This window comes from Lynx canadensis, chromosome D1 (genome assembly GCF_007474595.2).
Source record: "Lynx canadensis isolate LIC74 chromosome D1, mLynCan4.pri.v2, whole genome shotgun sequence".
Lineage (NCBI taxonomy): Eukaryota > Metazoa > Chordata > Mammalia > Carnivora > Felidae > Lynx > Lynx canadensis.
Genome location: NC_044312.2, coordinates 49,212,174 through 49,234,973, shown reverse-complemented (window position 1 = coordinate 49,234,973; position 22,800 = coordinate 49,212,174). Strand labels below are relative to the sequence as shown.

Here is a 22,800-nt window from a genome sequence, read left to right as displayed (position 1 = left end):
CGGTCAGAGGTGAATGAGACAGGGTGTGGCTCACTGTGTCCTCTTGGCAGCAGGAAGAAAAGGGTTCTTTGGGTTTATGTGATATCTTCTGACCTCCCTGCTTTCCATGATACTAGTCTGTTATCTCCAGGATGTTCCTTGTCCACTACAGCGATGCTTGCCCTGCTGACATTTGTGTCTAAAGTCAAAGCTGGTGTTACTTGCAGTCTGGTCTCTCTAGGCTGGCAGAGGCTGTGGTACTTCTTGGCTGCCAATCCCACCTCTAAAATCTCCACTGCACCTCTGCATATCCTCCATTGGCTACTGGTTGGGGTGGGATGGGGTGTGGGGTAAAGCCCATCATTCTTTGCTGAGTCACCTCTCACTACAGTAGATCTCAGGGTTAGAAACCTGGCTCTCAGACTCAGTTACCTCTACTTCTCCAGCCCAGGGCCCAGTGGGAGTTGCTGGCTTCCAATATATCCATGGAAGAAGAGGGAAGTCTGGGAGAGTTGAGCTTTGGTCATCCTTTTCTGACCATGCTGGACCTCAAGCTTTACTTTGATGTGGCCAGTCCCCAGGTTCTTATGGACACATTGGGGTGACTAGCCCACCAAGTGACCTCCTCTTAGGATTCCAAATAGGGAGTGGGCTGGGACCCCTCTGTCCTAATTGTTTTCTTCATCTTGCCAGGGTTTCATCCCAGGGAGAAGAACAGTGCACAGTCTGATTGTCTACCCCTTCACCTCTTTCTTTTCTCTGCTTCTAACCCACCTTCTGTCTTCAATAGCCTTGGATTATAAGGGGTGGGCTTCTCTTTTACTTCTATTTTATATACTTCCTTTTCTGTCTCTAGTTTTAAGGCCCTCTTATTTATACCATGGGAAAAATTCTATATCAGGCTGATATGTAAAATAAAAACAAAAGAAATGTAGACTTTCAAATCCATTTGCCTGGTTTTAAAATGTCAGCAACTGATTACCACCTTTCTTTCTATTCCTTCTTTAAGAACCCAGTTCCCCCTCTGTCAACCCCATCCCCTACCTTCTGCCAAGAAAGGTGAGTAACTTGGCTATGGAGAGGACCAGGTTATGTGGATGTAAATCTACATTAATATTTTCCAAATATTTTTTCTTACACCTTTGACTAAAGAAGCCTAACTTATACAAGCAGCATAATACACAATTCACAATTCGCTTGTGGATAATTTCATCTTTCCTTTTTGCTAAAGCCTTTTCAAGAATGATCCAAAAGGGAGTTGGGCCAGAGTATAAAGAGAGACAGATGGGACCATCATATTGGCAGTGAGTGGGAGCAGGAGACTCTGGTCAGGTTTGGGGAACAGAAGCTCACCCATCCTCATGATGCCATCAAGTGATGTAAACACTCTGGAACCCAGGTGCCATCTGTGGAGACTGTGGGAAGCAGGGGCAAGAGAGTTGACAATTCTAGATCATTGTATAAATTACTGTATTTGAGTTCATCTAAACATGATTAGGATACAAGGCAAGTCAAAGGCTAAGAATTAATCAGTTGAAATGGTGATAAAGAAAGAAACAATATGAACCCTCAAATTTTTGACTGAAATTCTCTCTCATATGAGGTGGGATTTGTTGCCCTTTAAATCAGTTACTTGCTATTTTTCCATGCTCTGGATGGGAGAGAGTCTAGATGTTTATCAAGTTTGGAAAGAAGTAGCGGGAGCCTGAAATAATCAAGACACTAATAAAAAGCCACAAGGTGAGAGATTAGAAGGTTCTTTATGACTTTCCTGAGCAGAGGTCCTATCCTGGATCAGCTAGTCAGAGTGAAATAAAGAGATGAAAAAATGATTGACATTAGGTTTCTCACTGTTGTGAGTAGGGGAGAAGCAAGGGGAGAAGGCTGGAATAATCCATGTGGTAATGGATAAGAATGGAGACATCAGTATGAACTCATGCTTAGCTTAATATAGATACAGATGGTTACATTTGGAAATATTGTAGGTATGTGTATAAATATAATGTATACACATTTATCCCCTTGCTCTGCCAGCCTGTGAAATGACACCCTAGTAGCTGTGAGCACATTTAGTTCCAAGATTCCAGTTTCTAATATTATTCTCCAATAAAAGGAACCAGGGTACCTTAGAAAAGTGGCTCATTTTAGGATACAGGCAAAAAAATATACAAAATGAGCCTGGACCTCTCATAGAGCCAGAAAATAAGGAAGAATTAAAAAAAAATCCACATTGATGGGGATATGTGAAGGGAACCCAGGAGCCAAATGAAAGCACTCTCAATGGCCAAAGCTGAAACAATTTGAGTAACAAAATAAAGTTGTATTGAGTTATAACCCAAATTATAAAACATTCATAACGGGATAAATGTGACTTTACAGAGAAAAACTTGAAAAAAAATACCTCAACCAGGAGAACATGGTTAATAATATCAACAGTGATCAGGTCATGTACCCTAGATATGATGTGATGAGAATGACATTTCAGCTCTGTAGTTTTCTTTCCCCAAACACATTACCCCAGTCTAATCATGAGAAAACACCAGACAGAGCCCAAGTGAGGGGCATTCTATAAAATACCTGACCAGTACTCCTCTGCACTGTCCAGGTCATCAAGAACAAGGGAAATCTGGGGCGCCTGGGTGGCTCAGTCAGCTGAACTTCTGACTCTTGATTTCTGCTCAGGTCATGATTCCACAGTTCGTGAGATCGAACCCTGAGCTGGGCTCTGCGCTGACAGTGTGGACCCTGCTTGGGATTCTCTCTCTTCCTCTACCTCGGCTCCTCCTCTGCTCATGCTATCTCTCTCTCAAAATAAATAAATAAACTTAAAAACACAAAACAAAACAAGGGAAGTCTGAGAAACTATCATGGCCAAGAGAACTAAGGAGAGTTGATGACTAAATGTAATATGGTATCCTGAATGGAATCCAGGAGGAGAAAAAGGTAAAAATGAAGGAAATCTGAATAAAGTATGGACTTGAGTTAACAACACATTATAAGCATTGCTTCAATTAATCAGGACAAGTAGTTAGCAATACAAGAAACTGGTTGATGGATATATTGTAGCAGGATTCTTGCACAGAGTCCTGACACCGAGGCTTTTCTTTCCAGGAAGCAACTTTATTCCTGCCAGCACCACTCAGTTGGGTTAGTACCGGAAGAATTGAGACCCGAACGTCACGTGGTGTAGTTTTTTATATACTTTTTACTTCTTTGTCTCCCATATATGGTAACATGAACAGGCAGTCTGATTAAGTGGTCTCAAGTTACAAGGTCACCAGGGATGTTGTCACATCCGTGTATAGCCAGGTTGCCTTGAGGTTTTTTTCCCTTTGGGAGGGGACCCTGCCACAACATGGGAATCCTCTGTACTGTTTTTGTACTCTTTCTATTAATCTAAAACTATTCTAAGATACGGAGTTTATTTAAAAATGACTGGCATTGCAGCTTGTGGTGTGGTAGAAAAGACTGATAAATCGGCATCATTTTTTGTCCCTCTCATGTCCCAGGAACCGGGAAGGTTCCTTTACATTTTCAAGCCTGTTTATTTATTGTCTGGGGGACAATAGTGCCTTTGTCACAGAGTTGTGGCAATGATGAAATGAAATAATGCATCTGAGTTTCTACACCCAGCACAGGGAAAATTCTTGATAGCTCCCTTCCCTTCCCTTCCTCTATCCTTCTCCCCCCACGTCCCTTCTTCCCCTTCCTCTTCCCTCTTGCCACAGAAGGCCAGATACAGTGCTCTGTGGCCTTGCTTTAAGTATCACTCATCCACTCTTGTGGTGCCTGGGTGGCTTGGCTGGTTGTCTGACTCTTGGTTTCTGCCCAGGTCATGATCCCACCATGTGTGAGATCAAGGGCCCCTATCCCCTTGGGCTGGGCACTAAGCATCGAGCCTGCTTGGGATTCTCTCTCCCTCTCTACCCCTCCCTACTCATGCTCTTGCTTTAGCTCTCTCTCTCTCTCAAAATAAATACATAAACTTAAAACTAAGAATAGTTTACCCACTCTTAAAAGCCTTCCTTTTCTTGCCTTTTGTCCCTCAGTTCTGGTCATGTCATTTAACAAGCTAATTCCTGCATTCATCCTTTTTAAGAGGTCCTTTCCTGATAATATCTTTGCCTTTTGACAAAGTGACTCATTCCTCATGGGACAGGGGTACAGGTAACCCATGTAGGAGGCAGATGGCTATCTGCTTGTCCATCAGGCTAGCCTTCTGGACCTTTCCTGGTAATCACTGCTCCAAACCAGATCCTTAATTAACGTTCACAGAGCCTGTCTGGTGCAGCCATAATGGACACTGAACAAGAGAAGCTGAAGCCTGAACTTGAGACCCAGCTCTGCTGCCAGTGTGTCAACTTGGGGAAGACTCCCTCCTTCCCTCAACCCTGATTTATTCGCCTCTAAAATGGGGAAGCAACTGGCCTAGTCTCTTTCACAATGTCCAAGAATCAGTGAATACAATAATGACAGCTAACACTTGCTGAATGCCTAAGCTATACCAGGTGATTTCCATGCATTTCTTCCTAACAGTTTTCTCCTCATAGCAGATGCTATTATCACCAAGTTTCAGTGAGAACATTGGCCCTTGGATATAAGGCCCTCATCAAAGGTCATGTGGCAAGTAAAAAGTGGAGTCAGAATTCAAACCCAGGTCTCCTGGATTCTCACTTTACTGCCCTTAGCGGTTCGTGCCAATGATTGCCTCCTTAGTTGTAGTGGAGACAGTCCTGGATTTAAACCTCGATCAAGTACGTGCATAAGGTATTTTGTATGTATGACTTTTGCAATCCCCCTTCCTCCATCCACATGGGGGTAGTAAGAGACTTGGTGGATTCCTATGTTTGAGAAGGATGCCACCAAGTTAATTGCTTATTCCAAGAGGTATCTCTCTACCCTCCTTTTCTGCTATTTGATTTTTTTGTTTTCACCATTGTAGTTAGTAACTCACTTTATTAAAATGAAGTATTTTTTCCCCAATGCTCCTTTCTTCACAGTTGATTTAGTTTTGTAAACTAGTGTGTCATAAACTTTAACTTGCATGCACTCACTGGCAAATCTTATCAAAATGCAGATTCTGACTCAGGAGGTCTAGGATAGTGCCTGAAATTCTGTATTTCCAATAAACTCCTGGCCTTGCCCACAGAGAACCTCCACAGACATTTCTTTTTCTGAACCAATGTTGAGGTTGACTGTTCCTTGTGGTATGATGATTGCAAGATACTGTCAGTGATAACCATCAGGAAACTTTGAAAGGACAAGGTTTAGTACTCACCTATCCTGGAAGGTGTGGGCATGCCATCCGCCACACAGGGAGATTATGAGGAGGGAGGGTGAAAGGGTGGGGTGCCTAGAGTTTTGCAGGTTCACTCTTTATAGATTAATTTAAAACCTAAGAGCAGGAATTAAAGCTCTGGAAGGGAGACACAACTGGTCAAAAGATCAGTTATCTAAGACAATGAGAGATGTCTCAAAGGAAATTTGGGGGGTTGGGCCTGGCTTTTTATCTAGTGGTGTAGCTGGTAATGTGTTTATTGGAGACAGCTGTCTTTTTCTTTTAATATATGAAATTTATTGTCAAATTGGTTTCAAGACAGCTGTCTTTAAGTGGATGCCTTTGCAATCTAAAACCTTAAAGCCACGTACTTGCATTATAACAAAAACAAAACAAAACAAAAACAAAAACAAAACAAAACAAAACAAAACCGAAAACCAAAAAACAACAAAAAAACCCACAACTGTTGTGTGGGGCTTATAGGGGGTGGGGAGGAATGCCAGAGAAGAGACTCAATTTTGCCATACAGTTTCTTTCCAGGGTGTGAGAAATGGGGCAAGTCCTGAGCAGGTGTACATCTGACTCCTAGATGTCAAGGTCACCCTTTCCACACTGAATGGTCTGTTTAAAAGCTTCTCTGCTTTATCTTTTTTTTTTTTTTTTAAGTCTCAGCTACTAAGTTTGCATTCTTTTAGAAGACAGGCTATGCCCTGTACATTTATATTTTTATTCTATCATCTAAATAGAACCTGGCTCCAAGCAGGAGCCTGTGTAAGGAATGATAACTAGATAAATAATACAAGATGCCAGCTTCTTTGAAAAGGTTTTCCTTGTAGGGCATTTTAAATTAAGCAATTGCTAGCCTTTCTTGCATGAAATGTTGGCTTAAATACTCCAAAATTTAATGTGTTTATTGACCCAAGTTTAAAATAAGATATACATTCCTATAACTTTATACTGTGAAGAATTTTTTTTTAAGGTAGCCTCCATGCCCATTGCAGGGCTTGAATTCATGACCCTGAGACCAAGAATCGAGTTGAGATCAAGAGTCTGATGCTGAACCGACTGAGGCACCCACAAGCCCCTGAAGAATTTTAAATAGTCAAAATCAAACCACCAATTATTAAGGAAAACGATTGTGGACTCAAAGTCAGATTTAGTGGCTATAGTTAATTAGGATAAGTAACATTGTAAAGTCCAACATTGTAAAGGAAACTTGTTTGTAAAGTCCAAGGGGAGAGATTTCCTTCATGGGAGGTGGGGAGGGAGCCGGCAGGTTATTTGTACCAGAACCGCCAGATAAAATACCATGGCGGCACAGAATTTCTGCAGAAAGGATACTGTCAGTGAAACAGGTGTGGCCCATGAGAAGTCAAACAATCCATGTAGGATCTAACTTTTTAACTTGCTGTTTTTATAATTTTGTTGAATCAAATCAACTGGTTTTTTTCTGAAGGACTCTAACTCCATTACTAAGAAAAAGTTGGTTGTAATTTGTTATTTAGAGTGACTAGAACTTTGACTTTTTTTTTCTTTTAGAAAGTGAGTGAGATTGAGGGAGAAGGACAGAGGAGGAGAGAGAGAGACAGAGAGAGAGAGAGAGAGAGAGAAACTTAAGCAGGCTCCTCAAGGAGTGTGGAGCTTGATGTAGGACTTGATCCCACGACCCTAGGATTATGACAGCCAAAATCAACAGTTGGATGCTCAACCAACTGAACCATCCAGATGCCCCATGGATTTGACAGTTAAAAAAATACTTTATTTTTGAGAGAGAGAGAGAGCACAAGAGCAGGGGAGGAGCAAAGAGAGAGGGAGACAGAAGATCTGAAGCAGGCTGTGCACTGTCAGTGCAGAGCCCGGCATAGGGCTCAAACCCACAAACTGTGAGATCATGACCTGAGTGGATAGACATTTAACTGAGCCACCCAGATGCCACAACACATATTTATTAATCACTTACTATGCATAATGCAAGTGGCAGGATACCTACTATTCTGCTCTGTGCAAGTCCCATCAATAGGAGAATGTATGAAGAGAAAGTGGAAGTATCTTTAAAACTGAAGTGAGTCAAAGTGGGAGGTACTTATGAGGTCCTAGATTGGTCTGCGGAATATTTACATCGGTAGGGAGCACAGAACCCTGCAGGTATTTGGAGAGAGCTGTTGTATGCCTTGGCCTGAATCTCCTCCTCCTCCTCCTCCTCCTCCTCTTCTTTTCTCCTTGTCCTTCTCCTCCTCCTCCCCTTCCCCCTCCTCCTCCTCCCCCTCCTCCTCCTTCTTCTTCTTTCTTCTCTTCTTCTGGTATTAATATGGTATTTTAATTTTCTTAAATTGAAGTATAGTTGACATAATATTTGTTTCAGGTGTACAGCATAGTGATTCAACAATTATGTACATTATGAAATGCTCACCATGATACATGTAGTCCCCATATGGAGTTATTACAATATTATTGACTATATTCCCTATGCTGTATTTTTCATCCCTGTGATTTCTTTGTTTTACAACTGGAAGTTTATACTTCTTAGCTCTCTTCATCTGTTTTCCTTATCCCCTCATCTCCCTCCCCTTCTGGCAACTACCGGTTTGTCCTCTGTATTTCTCCTAATATGAAACAGTATTTATCCTTACTGTGTCCTTAGAGTGTGTCCTTATCCTTGTGTCCTTAGAGTGACACAAGAGGCACTCTAATTTCTATTTCATTTTTAAAAAGTGCTAGTTTATGACCTTCTGGTGGGTGGTCAGCATGAGTTTGAAAAACAGAGCCTGGCCACTCCAGTATCAGTAGCACTTGGGAGCTTGTTAGAACTGTGTAGGCTCTTGGTGTCTTCCCGCACCTCCAACATCATAATCTTCATCTAAGGTGATTTTACAATTACACAGTAATCAAAGTATTCTAGCGTTGTCCCAGCTGTGCTGAGAGGAACTGGGGACAAAGTAGGGACTTGACATAGGTTGTAACACTGGAAGGGGCAGGGGATCGGTTTCATGAGAGCAGTAGTCTTCTGAGATGTCCCTAAGGGACAGGTGAGTCACAGAAGCTAATGGGATTATGAGACCTGGCATTCTTGATCCATAGACGACATTGTGCCTGACAACTTCGGAGACTCTGGGTCTGGTTGTGCTGGGAAGGGTTGTGGCCCCTCTGCAGATGTTCCTTAGCTTTGTTCCCCACCAAGGCTTTTAAATTCTGTCACTGGATGGTTTAGTCTCAGAATACCTACAAAGACCGTAAATTTGAAGCAAGACCCTCTTAGGTTCAGAGGTGTGCAGTCCACTTTTTTTCTTTAATGTTTATTTTGAGAGAGAGAGAGAGACAGACAGTGAGCAAGCGTGAGTGGGGGAGGGACAGAGAGAGAGGGAGGCAGGCTCCAGGCTCCAAGCTGTCAGCACAGAGCCCAACATGAGGCTTTAACACACCAACTGTGAGATCATGACCTGAGCTGAAGTTGGAAGCTTAACCAATTGAGCCACTCTGGTGCCCCTTAGAATGGTCATTTTTTTTTTTTTAAGATTTTTAAGTAATCTGTATATCCAATGTGAGGCTTGAACTCACAACGCCAAGATCAAGAGTCATGTGCTCCACCAACTGAGCCAGATAGGTATCCCTAGGATGGTCATATTTTTAAAATACTTAGAAACAAAAAGTCATGAGCTCCTTTAGCTTCCCCCACCTGGAATTAACATACCCATCATTGGAGCAAATCTGGCTTTCGTGTAGTGTTACTATGAATACTAAACCTGGTGAGTCTGTGTAAATGTTAAAAATTGAATAATTGTTGACACATGAGGCTTGCACTGGGCTTGCAGCCTCAGTCAATGCCTTCTTATGCTGTCTTCTCACTGCTGCCAAGCCCCAGGGACAGCAACAGGACACCTGCTGGAGACTCGTGTGGGCTCACAGTGATGGCCAGGATGGTAATCCAACAAGTCTGGTTTCCCAAATGACTGACCCAGTTATGTGATAGTTCATTGTGAAGCAAAACACACTTCACAGTGGTGGCTTTAATGGGGAAATTCCACTCTCTGCACAGGAGGACTTTGTTTCGGCCCTTCAGCTGTCAGACCTTTGCTGTCTAAATGTCAATACGACAAGGCATATGTTTAACCTAGCGGGAAGAATTTAGAATATTATCTGGCAGATTCAGGTTCCTAAACCTGACATTTGGGGCATGTTCAGATCTTTGGAGCTGGCATATTTTGTGGCCCAGGGTACATGAATAGTGACATCTCCTTTCCAATCTGTGCCTTTCCTTGCATCATAAGTATTAGATAAGAAAAAAATATATTTTTCTCTATTATTAGCATCTTCTGGAATCTCACAGTTTGGAAACTGGGGAATAAATTCTTTCCACACAAATGTGAGGGTCTTAAAAAAAACCTGTCTTTTTTTTTAAAAGAAATTTAAAAAATATTTATTTATTTTTGAGAGAGAGACAGAGTGCAAGTGGGGGAGAAGCAGAGAGAGAGACGGAGACACAGAATCCGAAGCAGACTCCAGGCTCTGAGCTGTCAGCACAGAGCCCGACATGGGGTTCGAACTCACGGACCCGCAAGATCATGACCTGAGCTTAACTGAGCCACACAGGTATCTCCCAAAAAGCCTATCTTTTTAATTCATTGTTCACTCTTGGTAAAATCCTGATGAAAGCAGGCAAGATAGTAACCACATATTTAAAAATGTGCAAAAGTACCACTTTCAGCTCCTCTCAGCAGTTCCAATGTTTTTCAGAGCAAACCTCCTATAACTATACTTTAGCTCTGAAATCAGATAAATTTGATGACAACAGAAATGATTGATTCTATTCTCTATGAAACAAGACAAATTATGCTTTGGGAGAAAATAATTTGCTATAAAGTATAAAATGTTTTAATATTTATATCTTATAATAAAACCATGACATGTTTATAAACACTCTATCAAGCATTTTTACAATGGGGCCACCGCTGACAACTAGAAATACGCAATAAATATGCACAGACACACTGAGTATGAAATATACATCTCGATTTTATAATTGTGTGTGCTTTATTTTTTACACAAATGGAATGGAAGTGTCGAATATTTACACTTAACAGGAGTGTAAGCTGTGCAGTGTCTCTGTAAACTCCAGCTCAGGCAAGGAGTATTTCCCCCCTCCCTCCCATCCTGCACTACAGCTCGATGGAGAAACACCCTGTCAGAGAGAAGCACAAAACTGTCATTTTGAAAGGATCTAACGGGTACAGCCTGGTGCACTCAGAAGTTAAGACACGCTTAGGAAACACAAATTCAAAAAGGAGAGAAGAAAAGTTTGCCATCCCATTGGGAGTCAACTTTGCCATTTGGTTGTCTGTCCTCATGAGTTGCTAGGGAGATTCTGTGTTCTGTCTCCTAGGTGATCTTTGTCTAAATCATCCACCTGTCTCAGCTCGTCCTCAGCTGCTACAAGAAACTGCACAGCTGTACAAGAAATGATTTCCAAAGCACAGTTTTCAGTGAGGAAGGATATTTACAGACTGGAGTGTGTGTGTGGGTTTCCATCCACATTCATTCATACCCGATGTGGTATGTGTGTAAATGATGTACATACCACATAGACCATACATACACATAAGTAAAATGCATATCCACAGAATTCTGGAGGGAGATCTCTGGCAAATCGGTTGTCAGCATGTCACTCCACATGCTTTAAGAGAAATGTCCCCTTTGCCCCCTAGGAGTGACAAATTACTATGTATGATAAACTTAGGAGCTAGCCTGAGTCCTTGACTTAAATACTTTTGTAGGAATTTAGGCAGGACCAAGACAGGAAAAAAAGAGATGTTAGTTCACCAGCAAGTCCATTCAATCTCACCAGAGCAATCACCAGCTGAAAAGCAGAGGGGGCTTCACATGAAAATGGGGGGAAAAAAAGCTTATGAGTGGGGGAAAAATGTCTCTCTCCAAACCAAGGTGATGGCATGGCTTCAATGAGAAGAAAGAGGTTTGCTGTCAGAATGATTTTGGGGCCAGAGTCTGCCTTTATAGAGAGGAAGTGTCCTCAGAGCCACGGGATGATGCTGGGAGTGGGCTCACTTTGGACCAGCCTTCAGGCAGAGAGGCACCCAGGTGCCGGCAGGGCCCAGAGCTCATGCATCGTCGCTGCCAAGGCAGCGGTGCAGGCTGGCTCAGTGAGGCGTGCTGGAGCTGGCTCCAGTCTGGGACCTCATGCTCAGCTTTGCTTTCTGGGCTGCGCGGGTGAAACGGTGACCCAAAGGAATTGTGTCATCAGTCCAGTGTATGGACTTGCTGTCCGAATCAGCCATGAGCCCTTATAGGACAGAAATATTACGGAGTGAGGTATGGGAGAGATGATCAGAGGTGTGAGGAGAGGAGAAAGGACAGGAAGGGAAAGGGGAATGGGAAGGGGAGAGACTGAAGGAGACGGAGAGATAGGGGAGTGAACGGAGGGAGTAAACGAGAGAACGCAGAAGAAAGGCAATACTCAGGGAAGACAGGCCAGTAGGAGAAAGGGAGAGGTGTACACAAGAAGAGGTGGAATGAGACACGCGTGGAAGAGGGTGGGCAGAGGAGAAGAATGAGGAAAAACCAGAGGCGAGAGCCAGAGGAGCGGAGAGAGTTTCCCTGGCTCAGGGTCCTGAAGGGCTGGCAGTAGGATCTCAGACAGCTCACAGGCACCTGAGTGCGGCTTCAAAAAGGTGGGCTCACTGGGCAGAAGGAGCCACACCGAGAACTCGGGGCTGGGGGTGGGGAGGTGGGAGGAAGGCCGGCAAAGAAATGGCCAACAGATCCTGTGGGAGGAGAGCAAAAAACAAACGCCCCTGCAATTAGCTGACAAATGCGATTTTGATTTTGGTAAAGCTGAGACCCCCGTGGTGCTACACATTGTACCAGAGCATGAAAAATAGCACCAGTGACACGATCTGGCACTTTTCTGAAAGGGCCCAGCATGTGAAGGTGACATTGCGCCCCCAGCAAGCCTTCAGATTGGAGAGAGCTCCGGACAAAGTTTGCAGTGTTAGCACCAGTCTGGCCCCAGGCTCCAAGTGCATTTGCACCAGATGTAATCTGGGTAACTTTCCTGCCGTGTCCATACAAGTCATCAGATTTGCTGCAAAATACACCAGTCGTTGGAGCCATAGAGACCTCAACATTGGGAAGCGCAAGACAACAAAACAAATGGAGGTGTAAATTCTATAGGAAAAGACCCTCTCACCAATTTGCTTGGTGATTCTTCAAGCAAATATATATGTATATATATATTTATATAAATCTACATAAAAAAATCAGTGCAAATGCCGATTCTAATCTGGAAGCATCTACACTAGGAAAATAAATAATTATATTACTACAAAACCAAGGGTTGGTGGATCAATTTGATTGTACTCAGCCACAGCAATACTTAATATTAAATGGAAAGCACATCACACGACCCGCGGAAACATCTACTCATTAAGGACAGTCCTTTAAATAAATGGTTGCATGCTCAGTTGAGAAACCAAAGAAGTTATTATGGTGGCCTAAAAATAGAGCTGGGATCAGGAATGGCATTCTGGTGGCAGAAAACTTCTGGCAGCAATATTGATGAAAGTAGGCCTTGACCTGAAACTGGCGGATCGCAGCCACGGACATATCTCAAACATTTTGAATGCTCTAAGGAAGTCTCCGAAAATTTAACTTTCATCATAGGGAAAATGCATTGCTAGCCCTTCCATTGGCAAAGGCAGCCTCGAGACTATAGGTAGATGCATAATTTTGCATTTTTGTGTTTGGTTTGGTGACTGCAGGGAGGCAGACAGTGGTAGTGTAAGATGAACAACACTGGTTTTTGGAAAGAGACCCTCATCCTGAACTCTGATGTTCTTACTGTGAAGAAGCCCCATCACTGCTGATGGCTCTATCTCTTGCTCTCCTATCCCAGCCTGCATGCTGGTTTGCTGCACAGTGTGGCAGAATCCCTGCCAGGTCTGGATGTACCCCAGAAATAAGGCGATGGGGCTTAGTCTGGGCATGCAAAGAACCCAGAGTTGAGTGGTTATTGAGATCACTGAAAAGTCTCTCTCTAAACACCTTGGGCACAAGCAATGCTGATGTCATCATCAGCTCTAAAGTGGGATATAGGCTTCGGGAGTTTTTTTTTAAGTCATCATTATTATAATTGCTAAAAAATAAACTTGGTCCAGGTGCAGACCCCAAGAAAGGCAGTTCAACTGGTTGAGCTCAAAGTTGTTAATTGTCTTTCCTTGTGTTCTCTTTGCCCCGTACACAGAAACAAAAGTCTGCACCCCTCACCCCCAACCAGATACTTCCCTCTTCCTCAAAGAAATAGTGCTTCTTGGGACAGATCTCTCCATGGCTCTATACCATCTCTGGGTATTACAAAACCCTCAGTTACTTGTGAAACAGACAAAAAGAAAAGTCCTAATTACTCATGGTTGGCTAAAATACTAAATGATCCTTTAAGAATTGCATGTAAGTATCTAGGAACCAAGTTATTCAGCTATCTATTTGCATGGCAGGCCCAGGTTGTTTAACAAGATGAAAACAAAAACTTCCCTTTAGATCATTTGCATGAGTTTGTGTCTGAAAGCCATCAGCTTAAGAATACACTAATCAAATGTCTTCCAAAAATACCCACGAGCGCAACTCATTAAGGGATGTGCTCCATGAGAGTGTGTCACTAATATGGAAGGGAGATCATGGGAGGTAAGTGAGGGAGAAGTCTTTCTCAGACTTTGGAAGGAACTCAGATGCTCTTAATGGATCATTGGCAACAAAAGGGAGAGTGCAACTTTCAATTCTTGAATTTGATCATCTGCTGATAGTGCATACATTTAGTCTTTCAATTAGTCTTTACAAAATATTTCACAAAACTTTTTTTAACCTATAGAAATTCGTTTCTATACATTTGATATATTTTTATTGTATAAATTATTCTCATCTTTAGTGCCTTCTTTCAGCTTATAAATGGCAAAATAGACAATAAACAATCATAAAGCTAACCTCAGGTGGAATCCCCTCCTCTCAGTGAGGTCAGTCCTCCATACACTTGTGAATTTTATGAAATGCTCGTCTTTGTAGATGCCAGTCAGAGAAACTACACACTTATCCTTCCCTGATATTATGCCGTCTCCAAAGGGACTCCTTTCCTTTTTCCTTCTTTCTTTCTTTTGCTTGTTAAGAAATCAAAGGGTGTGCATAGTTATAAAATTCGAAGTGTACCAATTACAGATGTGGGTAATGGGAAGGTTGGTGAAGTTCAAGTGCTGGCAACTTTTCTTTAAAGCAAAAAACACAGAGAGCTCAGCAGCTAAATCAGCTCTGGACATCTGCCGGGGTGAGGAGGCTGCCCATCTCTTGGCCAGAAAGCCCGTCAGAGGTTCATCCCTACACCTGGCACTTTGAGCAAACCAAAGCCTTCCTGCATACTGCAGTGTCTTTTCTGTCCCACCCTTTGGGCCCTCCGTTTCCTTCATGGCTTCACACAGTTTGTGTTGTACATTCATAAGAATTCACATTGACTGCAAAAACATAAATGCAACAAAAACATAAAAGCCTCCAAGTAGTATATTATATATATTTTGTTCTTCTAAATGCTCTTCTGTCATTGTTGGAGGTGCAGTAGCTAATTTATAACTTCTCCTTTGAGGGAATCCAGATGAAAGGCCCAGATTGCTCTTCAATAACAAGCTTGCATTGATTATATATATCTTCTAAGGTGTCTCCTTGGACAATAGCTAGAACAAAAGCAAACACAGCAGAGTCAGGAATCATTCCCCGGTTGGTGAAGAACAGCCATCAATCACACTGCAGAAGCTCGAACCAGTGACAGACAAACTCATCTGGAAGCTTCATATTACCTTTCCTTAGTAAGAAAAAAATGGAAAATTTACTTAAGCAAGATCACATCAGTGATTAAAAGAAAAGAAAATGCTTTCAGTGCATGTCTTAGATCAGGTAACAAGTGTACCACAGTCTTTCTACTTTTCTACGTGTCTGTCTGTAATTCTGGAAAATGAATCATTTATATATTTAAATTTTATGGGCGCCTACACTGGGCTAGGCATTGATCAATTTTCAGACTGATATCTCCCTGCTCATCAAAGAAAGTTGGTCTCATGTTCTGTATGCTGTAATTACTCTGGCAGGTGCAGAAATTTAGACATTTTAGACACAGAGGAAATAATAAGGTTTGGAGGCAACTTTAGTTAAACCCTTGAACCCCAAACCCTTTAATAGGAACCCCCATTCATTCTCCAAGTGATCCGGTAAACTGATATTTCACCATCACAGGGCTGCTTGTATTGAGAATGCCTTATGACAACTACTTATAAGAAACATAAATAAGAGGAAATATAAACACCCTGATTACCTGCATATTACCTAAAACACCAAGTCACCCGACAGTAGATTGAAGTACCTTTCATAATCTCCTTTGAACTAAAGTTATCTTACAGATAGATCTCCAAAACATGTCAGCACTATCTATAGGACATTAGGGATTAAAAATGAATTGATACTGAAAAATAGTTTAGATCTTCAAAAACAACCCTGAGAATATATTGACTATTGTATTTTATTTCTTTTTTTTTAATACTTTATTTTTATTCTATTTTATTTTTTTCTTGGTTAATCTTTTTTTTTTGAATTTTTTTTTCAATATATGAAATTTATTGTCAAATTGGTTTCCATACAACACCCAGTGCTCATCCCAAAAGGTGCCCTCCTCAATACCCATCCCCCACCCTCACCTCCCTCCCACCCATCATCGACCCTCAGTTTGTTCTCAGTTTTTAAGAGTCTCTTATGCTTTGGCTCTCTCCCACTCTAACCTCCTTTTTTTTTTTCCTTCCCCTCCCCCATGGGTTTCTGTTAAGTTTCTCAGGATCCACATAAGAGTGAAACCATATGGTATCTGTCTTTGTACGGCTTATTTCACTTAGCATAACACTCTCCAGTTCTATCCACGTTGCTACAAAGGGCCATATTTCATTCTTTCTCATTGCCACATAGTACTCCATTGTGTATATAAACCACAATTTCTTTACCCATTCATCAGTTGATGGACATTTAGGCTCTTTCCATAATTTTATTGTATTTTATTTCTGATATGAACCACTGCTCAAAATGTGAATAATTTTGATCTGATTTCTATACCTAGATGTTCTTTTAGGGTGACACATAATTAATACTTTTGTTACTGATAGAAATTTTACTTAAGATTACCTGATTCAACATATTTGCAAACTGCTAAGCCACTGGCATTGTCATATTCTGATTAAGATGAAAAATAAATCATGTAACTTCTCACAAGGAAATTCAGGAGGAAATTTCCTGCTTTAATTTTTTTTTTTTTTTTGAGAGAGAGGGAGGGAGAGAGAGTGAGGGAGGGAGAAAGGGAGAGAGAATCTTTTTTTTTTTTAAATTTTTTTTTCAACGTTTTAATTTTTTATTTATTTTTGGGACAGAGAGAGACAGAGCGTGAATGGGGGAGGGGCAGAGAGAGAGGGAGACACAGAATCGGAAACAGGCTCCAGGCTCTGAGCCATCAGCCCAGAGGGGAGAGAGAATCTTAAGCAGGCTCCACGCTCAGGGTAGAGCCCAACTCAGAGTTTAATCTCCAGATGGTGAGATGGTGAACCACCCAAGGAATTTCTTGTTTCTAAGCCATTTGTTGTTGTAAGGCAAACTCCACACAGTTTGATTACTCTTTGGATTCGGTCAGTGTTTCATGAAAGTAAGGATAGAGAACCCAGGATACCTGGGGCAAGAAAATCTTCCTCTATTCCCCAAACTTAATGTTTCTAAGGAAATGTTTAAAAAGAAAAAGGAAAAAGGGGCATGTGGGTGGCTAAGTCACTTAAACATCCAATTCTTAATTTCAGCTCAGGTCGTGATCTTAATGGTTGTGGGAATGAGCCCTGGGTCTGGATCTGCACTGAGCAGGGAGCCTGCTTGGGATTGTCTCTCTCTCCCTCTCTCTCTGCCCCTCCCCTGCTCGTGTACACGTCTCTCTCTCAGAGTAAATAAACATTTAATAAAAAAGTAAAGGAAAAAAGTCTTGCATTGGGACTTGATGTAGAATTAATGGAAACACTGGGAAGTGTTTCATGATCATGTTCAAGTGCTGCTAACGGGAACACAGACCTGCAGGTCACTGAAGCAGAGAATGGAGCCCTGAGACTGCTTCTCATGAGTCACCACTTTGGATGCTGCCTATCTGAGCCCTAAAAGTTTCTTTTTTTTAAAGTTTTCTGTTGATATCAGGGAGATAGTCTAGTGAGGTACCAAATCCCTAAAATCTTCTTAATAGCAGGAGATAGCTCAGTGCCATACGTGACTCATGGTTTTGGGTAGGGCCAGTGGGAACCTGGAAACTGGCTGCAGGTGAATCCAGAGAAGAGAGAACCCAAAGTTCTGGATCAGATAGGTAAAGCAGAGGGAAATTAGGGCTTCTCTGTGGGAAGGTTTTAGGGCCAGGTATACCAAGCCTGGACTCCTCTCTAAATGCCAAACATCAGACCGTTGATTGTTTCTCTCAGAGTACAAGGGTAAATGAACTTACCTGTAAAATATTCTCCAAATTCTTGTTCTAGCTTAATTGCACGATCATAGGTTTTCTTCGCTTGTTCCTCTGTTAGACGTTTATTCATCTCCCTGGGAAAATGAGGTTTTGGTATTAGAACATATGGGGAAGTACCTGACAAATCCTGACAAACTAAAATATGTGGCAAAAATGAATCCTGCAGGAGGCACAGTAATCTTAGCAGCTTCCTAGTCCTCATTTGGGATTCTTCTTTGCGGAAATAATTTCAGCAATGAGGACCCCCTCCCAGAGAGCTCACTCTCTTGGTTCCATCCTGGAACCGAGATTGATGCAGAATCTATCTGTTTATGATTTCCTGTCACTGGTTCCTGTTCTGTTCCTGTTCCTGTTCTGTCCTCTGCAGTCACACAGAGTGGGATGAAACCTCTTCCCCCCATGACAGCCACCGGGTCTTAAAATCAAGTGCTCACGTGTCCTTTGAGGCTACCACTCCTTCAGAATAAACTGTCCTACTTCATTCATCTGTTCTCTCATTGGATGTGATTTCCAAATCCTAACCTTCCTGGTCACTCTTTGGACTCTTTGACTGACTTGATCTGTCTTAAATATGGGACATAGATTCGAATGAAATCTTCCAGGGGTGGTCAGAAGTGGGAGAAGAGATGGAGAGAAGGGAAGGGACATCACAGCATTTTGTACCTCATCACATCTGACAGAACTAGACTTGATTGTTGGCAGGTCCTGCTTTCACAGAAACCTTTGATTTCTCCACTCTCTGTCCTCCCCAAGGGCTGTGGCTCATCATCAGTGTGTAACAGGAAATGTGTGGAGTGGAGAAACAAAGTGCTTCCTGAGAAAATATTACAGGCCCCTTAGGCATGTGTACTTTCAGGCCAAAGAAGCATTCTGCCACTCTCCCTGCTCAACTTCTGCAAAGGGTGAGTCCCCTCTATAGAAACAAGAGCCCTGAACTTCTCTGTTTTTGTAATCAGTTGGCTTTACAAGTATCTGCTGAAGGAGGTGTGAATAAATGGACAGAGAGAGAATGTAACAATCCAATGTGCTGGGAGAAAATATTTTCAAATAGATTATAATCAAGCAACCTACATAGGGAGCCAGGGTAGAGGATCTTGGTAAGAATCTCCAGTGTTGACTTGGTCTTGTTGCTCTTCTGATAGGAGAATGGGCTATAAAGGCATTATGCCTGGGACTCTCTCTCTGTCCCTTTTTTTTCTGTCAGTCTCTCAAAGATGGTGTATATAAGTGATCCTTAATCATTGTGAGATTATTTAAGTCCAACTTAGGCTCAAGGATAAATTCAGTGGGAAGAAAATGGAAAAATAATCCAATCTCCTGATTCCTACTTAGCAGCAGCTTTATCTTTCCATGTCATCTAGGTGTTAAAATTCTTTGCCTACCCAACAAGCTGTACTTCACTAAATAAAAATGATATTGTCTTCCCATTTTTTCTTAATCAAAGACATTTTATTAACCAAAGACTGACCATTCTTTCCTCTGATCATCATATGAATACCAGTGTGGCTGCGCTGGGCTGATAAAAGTCTAGCCAAGAGTGAAGATACCTTGGTTGGCCCACTGGGATGCATCACAGGGGCACATAGAATATTGAAAGCATTGCTGCCTTTGCATGCCACTGAAGAAGCCAGAGATTAGGGTATGGGACAGGTGGATTTAGAGCAAGTAGCTGTGGCCTGAAGTAATAAAGGGACTTGTAAAGGTAAAAGAGGAGATCTGCTGTCTGAACTCAAAGTTTTGGAGTTCTTTTAAAACAATTTTAGTCAAATAGACTTTCCATTATACCAAGACTTTCCTAAGAGGCTTATTTGGAAAAAAAAAATAAAGAACTAAAGTCAGACATTAACATGATTTTAGACATGATCTGATGGCTGCAGTATAAAAAAGTAGCAATTTCCTGAACTCTTGATGTTGAAATAAAGTCATCTCATCCCGAGGGATGGTATCTACAATTCTTCTCCCAAACAGCACGAGCCCCAGAAGCTGAGAGTGCATGTCACCCTTGGGTACAGAAGATGCTGGGCTAATCCCAGGGATACTTTTCATAGAAAGATAGGGTTTTGTTCCAGATGTCAAGAAGTCATGTGGCTCTGGACCTCCTTTGACTTGCCTGCCTCATGCTAGCCTATGTTCTTAAAATTCCCTTTGCACTTACTGTAGCCATGACTGAATTTAGATTTTTATCCTCTAATATATCATCTATTATATACTTTGTCTCCTTGCCTAATTTGCGAGTTCTTTGAGGGCAGAGACCAGGGCTTGTTCATTAGCACGTGTCATGGGGTCTGGCTCAAGACTTATTTGTTGAATGAGTAAGTGAATGGATGAATGGAGAACTGGACAAATAAACATAATTATGATACAGTTGAAGACAGCAGTAAACATGGGTCACTGTGGGAGCAAGAAGGCAAAAACAGATTGGGGGTGGCAAGGTAAAGAGACACAGGAAGCTTCACACTGCCATGGCATGGGGGTGAGGAACAGAAGTGGCACAGCGGCACGCTATAAAAAGAACATCTCTTTTATACACGCCCTTGATTTTATGCTCCTCTGAAGAATCAGCTATGTATGTACTAATAAGCTCTGTGGTTTGATGTGGATGATGTACTTGAGAAATAATGTGTGTGATGATGTGTCAATGCCTAAATGTGACAGCCGCCATGCTTTTGTTCCAGTTGACCTAGCATTCACTCCTCCCCGGGGAATGGGCAATCCATGCTAGCTTTGCTCCTAAAGTAAAACCCATGGAAAAGAGTGAACGGGAAAGTAAACATCCAGCCTTTAATAATAAGATCACATTGGTTTGAATGTCACCATTACTGCACTCGAGATTCATGAATATGGCTGCAGCAAATTATGTCGGATTCACTATCTCATTGTGGAAGCCAGCCTTCAGTATGTTTAATTTTCCTTGGTGATAAGTGTCTGTGACAGCGCCCCAGGCAAAACTAAATAAGTCATCTCATAGTTATGGAAGGAAGTAGACCTTCTCCCACCGAGCACCAGATGGGAATGTCTCCCAATATCACACTAAAGCAAATGTGCCAAGGCTGTTTCTCCCTCAGGCTTCACTTCCCTGGGAAGCCATTTATCTCACTGTGTATTTATGATGTGAAAAATTATTTTTCTGTTTCTGAAACAGGACTTTAAGATGTTATTCCCCAAAGGTGAGGGCCATTTTTCTATTCTTCATAATGTTGGCATTGCTAATAATATTTATGAAGCTCTTTGCAGATTATAAATCATTTTTACATCATGAAATTCATGGTTGCTTAATTTACTTTGTTCACTACCCAACCTGGTATCCCATATGAAGAGAAATGTGATGCAGGTTATCAAGGATAATACTATCAAGAACTAGTATCTTATCATCAACACATGTTTTTCCATGTACCAGCTATGGGCAAAGCTCTTTATGTTATAATTTAACACTTAAATTCTTGGGGCAGAAGGCACTTCAATGACCTCTTGATTTTATTTCTTCATCCTGGGAAGAACTTTTGTCCATCTTTTATTTATGGGAATAAATACGTCTCTGGCGATTTCCCCAGAGGCTGACTGTGTATTTAACTTAATTCTCTTAGGTTGCAATTCTAGCTACTGCAGCTTGCTTTGCTTCTTCACTCTTCGAGAAGACATGGAACAGCTGGCTGATACCTTTTGCAAGTAATTGTTTCACCTCTGGGATTATGTAATTTCCTTTTCTTTGGTCTTTCCACACACCCTGTTTTCCAGTCTCTGGTTCACTTCTGAACCTGGTCAAATGCTCTAAGATCTCGAGGCCCAACTGGAGGCACATTTGAGCAAAATTGTTGCAACAGACACACCGGCATTATCTCTTGTGGCCTCTTGGAAAAGGTAGTTTATGAGTTTTGTAATGATAAAATGGTTTTATTCCTTTTACAATAAAATAACTTAAAATTTTTAACAGTTATAGTAGCTACTATTTATTGAATGCTTACCACATGCTAAAGACCAAATGGAGAACTTTGCATTCATAATCATGTTTAACCTTTGTAGTAGCTGTGAGGTACACATTATTACCTAGTTTAGGTAATAGGTACACATTATGCCTAGTTTAGAGGAGAGGAACTAAATCTGACAGAGGTCAAGCAGCTTGCTGAGGTCACATAACTGATCAGAGGCCAAGGGAAAAAAACCACACCTAGCCTGACCCATTTTCAAGTCCCTGCTCATAGCCTCTTTGCTCTTCTACTTTTTTTGGCTGCCACAGCCTCGCATTTGTTTGAGAGTTGTCTAGAAAGCAAAGCCAACAATTTGTATCAAATTGCCACTGAAAATATGTTACTTTATAGTAAGGTTGTGAGTATTTGCCCAATTTGTTTACTGATTTTTTTGAAGGAAGATATTTTGTCAGTCCTCTGAAAAATAAAAAGAACAACAAAAAAAATCTGAGTCATACAGATTTGCCTGATTCATAAACATGCACTGGTATGGAGCCATTGGTGTGAGTTACAGAAGTGTTACTGCCATGTTGCTAAGAAAACTCCCTTTTAAGGATAGTGGTTTACAGACATGAGGTTTTAAGAAATAAAAGAATTATCTGCTAGAAAAAAATGAAATGTCAATAGAAAGAGTCTAAAATACTGTCTGTTCCCTCTAGAAAAACCCACACATTTAAAAAGATTTACTAATGGAACTGCTTTCAGAAGAAAGAGACAAGCAAAGATGATCACTTCCTCGCATTTGAAAACCAAACTGAACCAACATACCTTTAAAACAACAAAACAAAACAAGCCAAAGAAAAAAAAAATCACACACACACACACACACACACACGCACACACACAACAACTTGTGAAATGAAAATAAAAATCAAGAAGCATTAGGAAAGACATGTTAGGGAATTACTGACGTTATGTCTCTAGAGGTCCAAAAACATTTTAATGTATTTTTTAAAAAGGAAATGCTTTAAAAAATCAACAATGGAACTTCTGACTTATAAGCATTTGTGACA

At 41.5% G+C, this 22,800-nt stretch overlaps 1 protein-coding gene across 2 annotated transcripts in view; it reads right to left on the bottom strand.

Annotated features, from left to right (window-relative positions):
- Positions 1–10,262: 10,262 nt before the first annotated feature.
- Positions 10,263–22,800, bottom strand: part of DLG2 (discs large MAGUK scaffold protein 2) — a 780,826-nt gene continuing 768,288 nt past the window's right edge. For both annotated transcript variants that reach the window (XM_032595102.1, XM_032595101.1), the window contains 2 exons: positions 17,805–17,896; positions 10,263–14,976 (listed from right to left, as the gene is read on the bottom strand). In XM_032595102.1, coding sequence (XP_032450993.1) covers positions 14,870–14,976; positions 17,805–17,896 — 199 coding nt within the window. In that variant the 3' untranslated portion in view covers positions 10,263–14,869. The remainder of the gene's footprint in view (positions 14,977–17,804; positions 17,897–22,800) is intronic.